The sequence below is a fragment of the Columba livia genome, chromosome 21 (genome assembly GCF_036013475.1).
Source record: "Columba livia isolate bColLiv1 breed racing homer chromosome 21, bColLiv1.pat.W.v2, whole genome shotgun sequence".
Taxonomy (NCBI): domain Eukaryota; kingdom Metazoa; phylum Chordata; class Aves; order Columbiformes; family Columbidae; genus Columba; species Columba livia.
In genome coordinates this window covers 3916931-3930219 of record NC_088622.1, presented here as the reverse complement: position 1 = coordinate 3930219, position 13289 = coordinate 3916931, and the positions used below count along the sequence as shown (strand labels likewise).

The 13289-nt window shown below is 42.4% G+C and overlaps 1 protein-coding gene across 4 annotated transcripts in view; it reads left to right on the top strand.

The window, feature by feature from the left end:
- MTOR (mechanistic target of rapamycin kinase) overlaps positions 1-13289 on the top strand; it is a 54751-nt gene that overhangs the window by 33808 nt on the left and 7654 nt on the right. For all 4 annotated transcript variants that reach the window (XM_065038009.1, XM_065038008.1, XM_065038007.1 and 1 more), the window contains 17 exons: positions 200-300; positions 1166-1281; positions 2616-2693; positions 3076-3183; positions 5063-5188; positions 5822-5953; positions 7074-7189; positions 8400-8517; positions 9252-9458; positions 9866-9966; positions 10226-10322; positions 10735-10833; positions 11431-11553; positions 11989-12171; positions 12445-12579; positions 12682-12856; positions 13088-13223. In XM_065038009.1, the coding sequence (XP_064894081.1) occupies positions 200-300; positions 1166-1281; positions 2616-2693; positions 3076-3183; positions 5063-5188; positions 5822-5953; positions 7074-7189; positions 8400-8517; positions 9252-9458; positions 9866-9966; positions 10226-10322; positions 10735-10833; positions 11431-11553; positions 11989-12171; positions 12445-12579; positions 12682-12856; positions 13088-13223 (2151 nt within the window). The remainder of the gene's footprint in view (positions 1-199; positions 301-1165; positions 1282-2615; positions 2694-3075; positions 3184-5062; positions 5189-5821; positions 5954-7073; positions 7190-8399; positions 8518-9251; positions 9459-9865; positions 9967-10225; positions 10323-10734; positions 10834-11430; positions 11554-11988; positions 12172-12444; positions 12580-12681; positions 12857-13087; positions 13224-13289) is intronic.

Here is a 13289-nt window from a genome sequence, read left to right as displayed (position 1 = left end):
GAGAAATCTAATTCTGACAGCGTTTTTCTGCCCTTTTTGTTTCTAGATGTGGGTGAGGCAAATTTGGCGCAACTTTTTCAGTAGGAAAAACAGATTGTCTTACTGTTTCTCAATCATCATTTCTAGGAGTAGCCATTTCCCATCAGGGGTTTACAGAATTTCTCCTTTTTGCTGATCAGAAATTGTGGATTCTTCTTAGGGGGCAGCTCCACCAGCAATGCTGTGAAAAGTGGACACAGGTCAATGATGAGACTCAAGCTAAGATGGCCAGGATGGCTGCTGCTGCTGCCTGGGGTCTAGGTAAGGTATCCTTGTGTGGTAGGATATGCCAGCCCATGATGTGGAAGCACAGGTAGTTTTACCTTACTTCAGGCCTACAAAACGTAAGAAACAGTGAAATCAAGAGCAAAATTACTTACGTTGGGATATGAAGTGGCATTCAACACTGAAGCCATTTGGAAAACCTGCGTTTACAGGAGGTCTCCCAGTGTGGTCTCAAGTAACAAACAGACTGCCTTAGTGGTCTGAGCAGATGCCAGTTGCTTAACTGGTCCCTTTGACTTAGTTTCACATTGAACAAAGCTCAGACTTGAGATGAGACTAATAGAATTTCTCTGATTTGTGGCAGACTCCTATTTACAAACTACAACAGTATCTATTGAGCCTTTTGATAGGTTGTGTCTGCTGAGTAGACAATCATAAGCGGAATAAATCTATACATGATCCAAATATTGGTTATGTTGGTAGCTAGATACTTACTGGAGAAGCTTATAAGTAACTTGCTGTCTACCAGCTTTTGCTAAGAAAAAATAATATTTTACTGTGTAAGACAGTCATTCATTCATGTGTTCTTCAAATGTCAGCATTTCAACCTTTTCATCACAGGGAATGCAAGAACCTTTCCCCCATGGATGACAATTTGCCTAGAAGTAAAACGCGTCTGTTTCTGCTTGTCTATAGCTCTGTATGTATATATACAGTTCCTGTGTATGTATATATGCAGTTTCTGTGTGTAACACAGACAAGCTGTTGCAGAGCAGACTGAAAGGCAGAAGCACCACACAGCATTCAGACTGAGTTGCTGATGTCCGAGCACCGTAGCACAGTTCTACTCTTTTCTTGCAGAGAGGGCTGTTGTGTTGCTGAGGTGATTGTGTCTCTGCAGGTCAGTGGGACAGCATGGAGGAATACACCTGCATGATCCCCAGGGACACCCACGATGGTGCTTTCTACAGGGCTGTGCTGGCTCTTCATCAAGACCTTTTCTCTCTGGCTCAGCAGGTAATCCTCTTCCTTGTAGGCTTCCCAAAACCTTACGGTGAACTGGGCTGTATTGCTGCACGGAAAGACACGCTGTTTTAAAATAGTTAGCTATAACCTATGAATTGGCCAATAACCTTTTTTCCATTGATGTGTTAGACCTTGGTGATTGAGCTTATCTTGTATTTCCAGAAACACGGCGGTGAACATATGTACAGGTAGTAGTGGTCCAGTGCTGTGGAGAGTGAGAATGCCTTAGTCGTTCTGAGACTTATTTGCTCTTACGTCTGTTTTCTAGTCAGACGGTGCACAAGGATTATCCCAGCAGAGGTTCCATTCTACAAGGCATTGCCTGATAAAAGGCACTCATGGCATAAGACACACATAAGGTTCTCCATGGGAGTTCCGTGCACTTCTGTCTCTTGCAGCTTTTTCAGTGAAGTACCAACACTTTAGGTCTAATTCTTCTGGTCGCAGTGATAAATCTTAGATTGAGATGAGAAATCAAGGCAAGCAATGAGTCTATTAAACAGAGCTGTATTGGCGTGCTTGTTTGTCACAGAGGAGATTTGCAGAGCGACTTTTTCCCCTCTGTAGATGTGAAGCATGTTGTTTACTTTCCAAGGAAGCTCAAGTACCATTTCTCAGAATTCTGCACTGACTTGCCAACTTAGATAGAGGAGTAATTCAGTCTGCTCTGTCAAAACCCATACGTAGATTTTTGGATGATGTGCACAGTAAAATTAGCCAGGCATTCAGAGGGTAAGAGTTTGAGATTAACCTTTAACATTTTGAATAGGAAAAACTGTAGATGAGAGATTATGTAATGACTGGAACCAGAGCAGGATTTATTTCGTGCTTGAAGGGCATGCCTTTGTTGCAGGAAGAGAAATGGAATTTGCTCTCCTGTAAAATTCATAAAAACCTGTTCAGTTACATAAAACAGTAAAAGCTATTTCCTATCAGTGTATGTTATCACGAGACATATCTTGAGGCTTTTTTGTAACTGACTCTCTTGCACTAAAATCTGAACTTTTCTCTTCCTCCATAACTGTTACTAACAATGACATCTACAATGACGGTTGGGTTAGAAACACTGCAAACTTTGATTTGATAGAAAGACAAACTTCAGACTACGCAGGTGATAAATGGAGCCCCCTTGGCTTCCCTTACAGCTGCCCCTGGACACTGTTTTCCTGTTGATTCTTTCCATCGATAGCGTCCTCTCCTGGTCTTGTTGGGGAAAGGGAACAATGCCAGCTTTGTTCATGAGATGGAACAGATGAATAGCAGTTTCAACAGCTGACTCTAGATAAAACATACCACCTTCACCCCAATATCTTGTTCTATTTTAGTGCATCGATAAAGCCAGAGATCTGCTAGATGCTGAGCTGACTGCCATGGCAGGAGAGAGCTACAGCCGAGCCTATGGGGTAAGTGTCTAATTCAGCCTTCATTCTCCTCCTGGTTGCTTCAGACTGTCTCTAGAAGTTGCATAAAACTTCAGAGTAGTGCTTGTATCAAACATGAGACCTGTGTTAGGCCCACAAGCTAAATGAGTCTTGTTGGATAAGAAACGTAACTTTGTAGGAGCAGCTTTGGGACAAATTAAACAGTGAAGTGAGCTCCCGCCCTTGAAAGAAATAAGAATTGACGTTTAGAAAGTTTGAATCAGCAGCTCGTCAAGATACCAGCATATAGCAGTCTGCCCTTTACGTGTGGGGCACCATATGTACTTCAGATTTTGATGCCAAAATACTGTTCCTTCATTATAGATTTGTAGTGATTGGGATGGAATGTGATTGTTTCCTTCAGGCTATGGTGTCCTGCCAGATGCTGTCAGAGCTGGAAGAGGTTATCCAGTATAAACTTGTACCAGAACGCCGTGAGATCATCCGCCAGATCTGGTGGGAAAGACTGCAGGTACATCTATGTAAAGGTCAAGGATGGAGATGCTGATGTGCTGGCAAGAACAGCTTCCTTTTGAGTCGGTGTGATGGCTCAGCAAGTCTTTCCATTTCTCTTTCTATCCCAATAGTGTATGTGCTTACATGGGTGCACACTTTCTGTCTCCATTGCATTTGTCCTGGTTGTTTGGGCTTGTTTTGGTTAATGTTCCTGAGGTGTGTACTAATATGACACTTTAATGGTGATTTAAGCCTTGAAATAGATGTGTACAGAACTGAGACACTAGTATCATCTCCAAGGCTGCTTATCTCACTGTGGAATCACACCTGGAAATACTGGTTTGGTTAAGGCTAGCTTGAACTTTTAACCTGGCTGGCTGCGTTAAGGAGAAGTGAATTCTCTCACAGCACTGGAGAACTGGACAGAGAATTTACATACTTGTAAAAGATTGTCCTGTTCCTTTTTGACCTCTTAGGACAACATTTCCAATTGATTAGCCTAAGAGACCTTTAGTAATGCTGCTTTCCCTGTGTTTAAAGGGAAGTTTGTGCCTTTCTTACGCTAAACAGTTCTGAAGATTTAAATCAGCCAAATATTTTGAGACTGTTTCCTTATAGTGAAAGTGAACATGATCCCATGAAGCAGTACATGCAGGAGTACTGTTCAAAGAGGTGATTCCTGTAAGGGAAACGGGGGGTGGGGGAAGCAGAATTGGGGTAAAATGTTCTCATTATACCAAATTTTGGCACACTGCCTGGGGTAACGATTTCTCCCTATGCAGAGTTCTTCACTGTGACTACTGTTGCTGCTGCACATTTTTTAGCTGTTTGGGAAACTGTGACAAAGCTTTTAGTCTCCCATCTGCATTCCTGTCTGGAAAAGCTCGGGAGCATTCCACTGGGCTAGAGAAACTGGGAGTGACAGGAAGCGTAACATCTGAATACAGCTGTTTATAGACCTGAAAGCAGTACATGCAGTTCTTGCACATTTTATAGCTGCTTTTTAATGATTTTTAAATGCCTATCAGATGAGGTTTACTTGGGTGTGAGGGAACAAGCTTTGCCGAACTTCTCCACCCTCAGTTTTGGGGGGAAAGGGAAAGAAGTAGATGCTTTGGTGCAAAGGTACTTGCTGCCATTGGAAATTCTTTTGTTTACCTCAAAACGAAGTCTGAGTTGTCTCTGGATCAATACAAACTTCAGGGCATCACTGATACTCTGAAGTACTTGGCCATTGCACTGTTACTGTCTCTTCCACAATTGTTCTTCTCTGTAGCACCACTGAATGTTTGAAATACAGACTCATCCTGCTCTGCCTTCAGACAAGAACCAGACAACGCCTGCACAAGCAGCGTAGCAGTTGGAGCTGCAGTTTCTGGCAGAATCCCAGTTCAGCCATGCCAGCCTCTAAAAGCAACACATGCAAGAAGAAGAAGGGCCATAGCAAAAATATCTTTGCCACCATTTGCTTTTGTACCATCCCCGCACTGAGAATTGTCACTGTTTAAACCAAAAATACTTTAAAACTAGGTTGAGAAGGATTATAAAACTCTTGACTTGTTTTGGAATTGCATAAAGAGCTTCCTTGATTTTTTTATTATTTTTTATTTTTAATACATTTCTGCTTTAGAAGTTTTTCTCATTTTTCCATTAGAGGTTATTTTTAGGCTGCAGACACTGAGCTGGCTGCAGAGAATAAGAGTCAAGGACTTAACCACCTTCTCGCATTGCAGTGTTGGAGAAATAGCCAGCTAGTTTGTAATGTCAGTCTGCTGTGAGTTACGGGAACCAAGTCTCTCCATCTTAGGAAAAATGCTTTCGAATTCTGAATTAAGGCTCTGTGGAGTATATTGGAGATAAAATGCTAACAAATTCTCTCTTCCTTTTTCTCTCAGGGCTGTCAACGAATTGTGGAAGACTGGCAAAGAATACTGATGGTCCGATCTCTTGTTGTGAATCCGCATGAAGACATGAGAACTTGGCTCAAGTATGCCAGCTTGTGTGGCAAGAGTGGGAGACTGGTGAGCGTTGCCAAGCTCTACCCTCTACAGCAGATTCTTAGACGATTTGCTTTGTAATGCTGCTCCAACCTTGAGCATTTCCAAATACTTTAATCGCCCAAGTGGAATGGGCTCTTGTCTGAGGAGGGGACTGGTCAGAAATTGTTGAAATACTAAAACTGGAAGCAGTGTAGAGTTCATGCTTGTAGCCAAGGTTATTTCTGTGGGACTAGTGCAATACCGCGGAGTGTCAGAGCCAAATTTTTGTTGTATGCTGCACTGGTGATTATTAGTAATAACTCTCTCTGCTAAAGCACTCTGTCAAATCTAGAACGTGATGTTGTTATGGTTGAACACTACAGTCCTATTTCTACATACACCACAAGATTTGCTACCAAAAATACTTGAAACACACACTTCACACTCTCTCTGGGATTCTGAAATGAGAATCTAATGTTCTGATCCCAGTGAAGGCTTATGGTGTATCCTGTGATATTCTTATGAGCCCAGGGAGTCGTCATAAGGCTCCTGTGTCTGTGTTTTATGTGGAGGGTTGGAGGTATTTTTTAGTGGTGGGTAATTCTACAGTCAATATGAAATGGAGGCAAGAATGAGCTTTTTTAACCTGCTTGTTCGCTTTGCAACTTTCTCCAGGCTCTGGCCCATAAGACACTTGTCCTGCTCTTGGGAGTAGATCCGTCTCGACAGCTGGATCACCCGCTGCCAACAGTACATCCCCAAGTGACTTACGCATACATGAAACACATGTGGAAGAGCGCCCGTAAGGTACAAAAGGACATAGTACTCTACGTTTCACTGCTCAGGTTTTGTGTGGTGCTATGCACGTTAGCTCTTCAGAATCCCCACCGAACAGAGTCAAGGCTGAAGGTTTTGGGTTTGCTCACCTAGAAAAGGGAAGAAAAGTTTTTATTAATACTAGTTTTAGAAAAGTATCCTGAACAGTTTGTACTTAGTTTCTGGGCAGAACTGACTTTTATTAAGGACATTATTGAAAATTTCTAACTGAAAGATGGCTGAAAAGTACATAGGGCTTTGTCATGGGAACAATTTGGCTCCAAAGAGCTTAGGGTGAATGTTTTTGACATTGCAACACAGGGAGAATTTACATAATCAAATCCAATAAGCTCCAGACTGGATAACTTATCTCTTTTTTTAATATACATTAAAGCCTCCATTTATCCTCATACTCTGCCACATCTTTTTTTGTTTTTCCTGTCTCTCGGAGTGCCAGCACTGGAGCAGAGCCTGTGCTATGGGAACATTGCCATGACCTAACTACTCTTTATTTGAATTTAAAAAACAGAAGGAGCTGCTGATGAGGCCCTGTTCTATTGGCTTTGCAGAACAGTGTAGTGGTCTCTTATTTTCTTCAGTAAATGACCCAAGAAGTGTATGGGTTTTCGCTGCCTGCCTATTTGAGCAAAAGTGGATTTTTCTGTGTTTGACCTGTGATAAAGAAATAGGCAGATAAGATACAGGAAACCAGTGCGGTTGTAGAAAGCAGAATGAAAGAAGGCACAAAAATTAAGGGCTGGGGGAAAGAGAATGTATCTAAAATCAACTAACTCGACTACATGAAGCCCATGAAAACAGAAAAAAAAGATACCGTTCCTAAGTTATGAATATTTGCTTGATTGTTGAAGTTGCTGGACTGGTTTCGAGGTGCATGCTCAGTGCATGCAAGGATGTATCTCTGTCTCATTACTGGAGTCTCGCTCTGCATGAGCAGTAACAGGACGTTCTGTGTAAATGGCTAAAAGGCTTTGAAAGAAAACGAACCTGTATTTTTTACTTTCAGTGAAAGTTTATTTCCACATTGTCTTCCTCTCTCATGAAGCTGTATTTAACCCCGGCAGTCCTTAACGCAGCCTTCATCCCATTGCAGATCGATGCGTTCCAGCACATGCAGCACTTCGTGCAGACGATGCAGCAGCAGGCGCAGCATGCGATCGCAACCGAGGACCAGCAGCACAAGCAGGAACTCCACAAGCTCATGGCACGGTCAGCACCTGGTCCTTGTCACCCTTTAGCCATGTAGTGAAACCAGCAGCTTTCCTGCGGTTGCGGAGCCCGTGCAGATGACACATTTCAGACAAGGCCTGTACTTAAAAACAATAGGGGGTGTCTCATTTAGCTGGTAGAGACCTGTTTGGTATTACACTCTTATCTATCATGTAATTTCAGTAGCTGCTCTCAGGATGGCTGTTTCTGTGGTTTTCAGGAGATCCAGTCAGTTGGAAAGAAACACTTTGCACATGCTTGGCTCAGCTGTGCCCTTAATACAACAGCAGCACTTTGGGCAGTAGGTGCCCAGCATGTGATCGTCTCTTAAAATATTGTTGTATTAAAAACACAGCTTATAATCTCCATTTTCCTCTGTGGATCTGGAGGTGCCAGATCTGCTGTTTCCAGTTTAAAGATGAAACTGCATAGTGCTTATTACTGAAAGTTTGCTTTTTTTTTTTTTTTTTTTTTAAGTCATGCATGTAATTTGCTTTTATGAGAACAGGAGCTTGATAGTAGCATCATCTTATTTTTTTTTAGTGACTATCACAGAAGGCAAATTAGTAATGAGATGCGCACAATACTTTTTTTGCTTAGTGCTTTCTGGAAAACTCAAAAAATAGGGAGGATGTTTGTGTAACTGTGCCATTTAAAGCCTGCTGAGAGACCAAAGTATTGAGCTTTGCACAAGCCTTCACAGCCCCACCTTACTGCAGTAAAAATATGTTGTTTTTCCTTTCTTCAGGGAGGGGATGACTTAACGGGGTTCTGGCTTGGGGGAAGAGCAGTTGCTGTGTTTCCACTGTTTCTGCTGCAGTGTTCTCTCCAGAAGGCTGGCTCGTATGGTGATAGGTGTAGCTAGCCAGCACATATGCTGTGTGCTTTTTATCACTGCTGGTGAAGTCTTCTGATGTTACCGTTAGCTAGTTCTTACATTTATTTTATAACTGATATAAGTCAGGAACAAAGTTTGGCCTTCACCTTTTTCCCTAAACCATTAACTAGTTAGGTCCACGCTTACAAGCAGGATGTGGGTGTTCTGAACCTCACGTGTTAACATGTATGTTTCCAGTTTACAGAAGAGGCTCACTGAGTGGGTTCACCACATGAAATGTCTTTCAGACTCCAGATAAGAATTCTGCCTCTTAATCCAGCAGGCTTCCTTTTCCTTCTAGGTTCTGAGTCAATAATCCCTTTGCTTAACCAGGTGTTTCCTCAAACTGGGTGAGTGGCAGCTGAACCTGCAAGGCATCAATGAAAGTACCATCCCCAAAGTCCTGCAATACTACAGCGCTGCAACAGAGCACGATCGCAACTGGTACAAGGTCAGTAAGGAAAAGCTTCCAGGCGCCATTGCAGAGAGATCAGTAAATTTGATCACATCCCATACTACAGGGAAGGAAGGTGTTCATAGGAAGATCTATAACTATCTGCCTTGTTACTGCAAGTAGGATTAAAGTAAGAAAGCAGCGTATGGCAACCACAAGATTCTTGTTTAGAATTTTATCTGACTGGTAAATCTAGGCCACAATTCAACTTCTATTCTTGCTTTTGGGACTTACTCTCCTGTCAGTTAACAATGAAGGAGCAAGGATAGTCTAAATGGAAAAAAAATGTAACTTATTCTCAGTAAACTTGAACTAGGAAAGTGTCCACGTTGCTGATTCTCCAAAGAACCTTTGATTTCAGGGTTGTGAAATTTCAATTAATATTTGTTGCCAGATCTCTGGGGCAGCCATCTCCTGCATTTCTTCCTGTTACACCTCCCCTAGTCCTAACATATTCATCTTCATTTTAAGGTGTGAAAAATGAGGTGTACAGAGCTCCTTTTCTTTGTTATCTAAACGGGAGCTTCCGGCCAAGAACTCGCCATGATGTTACTTAAGATAATAAGGCAGTTAAAACTACAAGTGATTAGAGAAAGCAAAGCATTGTGTTGCCTGTGGGGTTGTACTTACTACTGTTGCCCATGGACTCAGAAAAGTTGGGTTATTATCTCTAATAATAGTACAGGTTGCAGAGGGCATTCCTTTTGACTTTTGTTCTCCCTTGTTGGCAGGCCTGGCACGCCTGGGCAGTGATGAACTTTGAAGCAGTGCTTCACTACAAACACCAAAACCAGGCCAGAGATGAGAAGAAGAAATTACGTCATGCCAGCGGAGCCAGCATCACCAGTGCTAACACCGAAGGCAGCAATAGCGAGAGTGATGCAGAGAGCACCGAGAACAGTCCCATCCCATCTCCAGTGCAGAAAAAAGTCACAGAGGTACCATCCTTCCCTCTTTCTGCCGAGAGATCAGTACTTTGCGCTTAGATGCAGGAAAATGTTATGGTGGGGAACAAGCTACTAGGCATACCTGGCTTGTGGAAGCTGTCTGTATATGTGTGTGTATAAATATATGTATATGCTCATAGCTTACAGCAAAAGGGAGGAAGTTCAGGTTAACTCAGTCTTAAGGGAAGAGGACTAAATTAATGGAAATGATCGTAAGTTAACTGTGAAATAAATTCTAGGGACAACGTGCCCTGTGAGGAATATTAGCAGAAGTCAACTATAATGTGGATTAGATCGCTGTTCCCATGTATTTCTCCCTCTCTTCCCTTGCTAAGTTTAGGATTCATGTGGACTGATGTGCTTGTGTAGAACTAATGCAGCAATTTTCATTCCAAAAGGATTTATCCAAGACTCTCTTGATGTACACAGTCCCTGCTGTCCAGGGTTTCTTCCGATCCATATCTCTGTCTCGAGGAAACAACCTACAAGACACTCTAAGGTACATAATAAAGCACATATTAAATACAATCCAGCTGATAAGGCACGTGGTTTAAAATTAGGTAGAACCTGTTTCTGCTCTTTATGGTTAAACTAAGTGAGCGCTTCAGTCCAAGCTAATTTATGTTAGGTGCATTAGCCCTTATCCTACTATCTCCAGGTTCTGGGAAGAAGAGTCACTTGTAAATGGATCTGAAGGTATTTGACTGGAATGGGGATTTTTTTGTTCCATTCCTACCAAATCTATTTCTCTTTTTCAGAGTCCTTACTCTGTGGTTTGACTATGGTCACTGGCCTGAAGTGAATGAGGCTTTGGTAGAAGGCGTCAAGGCAATCCAAATAGACACTTGGCTGCAGGTAAGGAACACCAAGGGCTAAGATAAATCTCTGTTCTGGGAGGAGCTTAGGTTCTGTTACATGGTATCCATGATGCTCCTTTGCTAAAGGATCCTCTGTAGGTGTGTGCTGAGAGCAGTGTGCAGTACGATTTGTAACTGATTTAACAAGCGTCGTGAAAAGAGACATGAGAAACATTCTTGTGTGCATTTCTCTATTTATTTGCAGATGAGTGTATATGAATGAGAAAGAATGGAAATTTCTAAATTGAAGATATTCATTCAGTGGCGATCAAGTCTAAAGCACCACTGTGCTGCTCTGGGCCTGTCTGTCTCTTTGAGAGACCGTGAGGTCTCTAGCAGAGGGCAGAACAGCTTGTGAACTGGACACATGAGATGACAGGGATGTTTATTTTACTTCTCCTTACTACTAGGTTATCCCTCAGCTCATAGCAAGAATCGACACTCCTCGGCCATTAGTAGGACGTCTCATTCATCAGCTCCTCACAGATATTGGACGGTACCATCCCCAGGTAAGCTTTGTGTTGGAGGAGAAATTTCCAGACTAGTAACCAATTGCAGCATTTTCTGTTCCATGTCACCTAGTCTAGATGCCTGTGCTGGAAGTCACAGCAAGGGAGGATAGTGAGGATGGGGATAATTGCTGCTGCTGCTTTTTTCACCTCAGCACTATTCACATAAAAATGGAGAGAAGAGGTGGATGAGCCATGCAGTGGAGGAAGCTCCCTCTGTCTGATAGAATACTGGGCAGTGCAAATCGCCAACTTAAATCTCATTAAGTGACTACTATGAGACTACCCCACAGACAGTTTGTCTGAATTATTTCCTACAGTGTGGAAAATCACAAAATGCTAAAACCGGTTTTCTGTTCTTCCAGTTTGATACAGGCTCTCAAACTCATTCTGCTACACAGTGAATTAAAGTCTTGTGAGATTTTCAGGTTGGAAGGCATTGAACAGCAAATTTCTATCACCTCTTCCAAAAGCTTGCTTGCTTTCTCTTGTTTAGCCCTAAGGCTGCTATTTATTAACACTTGCTAATCCTTCTATATATGCAGCTCTTCTGCATGGTTCTAAAATACTAAAAGTTTTGGTTGATGTCCCTTGTAGGCTTTGATCTATCCTTTGACTGTGGCCTCTAAATCTACAACCACTGCTCGGCACAACGCTGCAAATAAGATCTTGAAAAACATGTGTGAGCACAGTAACACTCTGGTACAGCAGGCAATGATGGTGAGTACTTAATGGGACATTAAGTGTATTGTGTTTCAGGAATGGATGTGCCACACGTATAATAACACAAAATTACTATTCGTTGTTAGTTTTCTTCAAGTACAATTAATTTGGGTTTTTATATTTGGAAGATGTTACTGTATTAGTATAATTTAATTCATTTGCTGAAGACTTTTATGAATAAATGAAAAGTAATGTTATCAGGCCAAGCTGCACAAATATGTAGAAAATTTCAAAGGCAACAAATAAGGTGAGAAAAGCCCAATCAGCTCCTTGCAGAAAGAAGTGGAAGAGTATTGTGGGGGTTCTTGTGGCTCCCTCTAGCTGCCAGCAGCAAATATAATCATTAGAGAAGAAAGTAGTTTCACATTTATAAGTCAGTATACAGTCAGTGTTTTTCTTTAGGCTTTTAATCTTTTTCTTGTCCTAAAACAGGTGAGTGAAGAGCTAATCCGTGTAGCCATCCTATGGCATGAGATGTGGCATGAAGGGCTGGAAGAAGCATCTCGTCTGTACTTTGGAGAACGGAACGTGAAGGGAATGTTTGAGGTGCTGGAACCACTTCATGCCATGATGGAGCGTGGGCCTCAGACTTTAAAAGAGACATCTTTCAATCAGGTATCAGCAAAGGGCCGAGAGCATCACCTTCTGCACACCCTCAAAAACGGGCAGGACAGCCACCTGCCCAGATGGGGTACAATGACCTTTGCAGTCTAACACAAAGAGTAAATCTCTTGGGACTCGCTAAGTTAGTTGCAGACTTCGTCATTGACATTTATCTTCAGATCTATGTCGGTTGTGGTGACTACAGTACTACAAGAGCCATGGTAGTATGGATGTCTCTCACAGAAATGTTTATTTTTCCTGGTGTTTTTTCCACTTCCTCCCTAGGCCTATGGCAGAGATCTAATGGAAGCTCAGGAATGGTGCAGGAAGTACATGAAGTCAGGAAATGTCAAAGACCTAACTCAGGCTTGGGATCTCTATTACCATGTGTTCCGGCGGATCTCAAAGCAGCTGCCTCAGGTGGGGGGAGAGATACAGTCCCTCGACAGCATGAACTCTTCAGTTGTCTCAGTGAGATTTAGCCGTAATTCTGGGGGGTTGTGTTTCTTTTGTTTTTGTTAGCTCACTTCTTTGGAACTACAGTACGTATCGCCAAAACTCTTAATGTGCCGGGATCTGGAATTGGCAGTGCCAGGAACGTACGATCCCAACCAGCCCATCATACGCATTCAGTCCATTGCACCCTCTCTGCAGGTCATCACCTCCAAGCAGCGGCCCAGGAAGTTAACGTTAATGGGTAAGAGTGTGCAGTTTTCACTTAGCTATTCTAGCATTTAAATAGTTGCTGCTTTCAGGTCAAACTGCATATTTACAGGTAAAACCTCTCCAACATTTCCTTTCAAGTGAGATATTTCTTAGTTGTCTGGTCAGTCTAACTGCCACACTTTCCAGTTCTTGCGTGCACGTGTATTTGCCCTTGTCTGTTTATTCAGCAAGAGTAAACTTTTGTGTATTAATTCTTCCGCAGGAAGCAATGGGCACGAGTTTGTGTTCCTTCTGAAAGGTCATGAAGACCTTCGCCAAGATGAGAGAGTGATGCAGCTTTTTGGGTTGGTCAACACTCTGCTAGCAAATGACCCAACTTCTCTTCGTAAAAACCTCAGGTACGTGCTCTGGGGATGTGCTTATGCTCAAGTAACACTCGGCATAGGTGCAGTTTCCAAGTAATC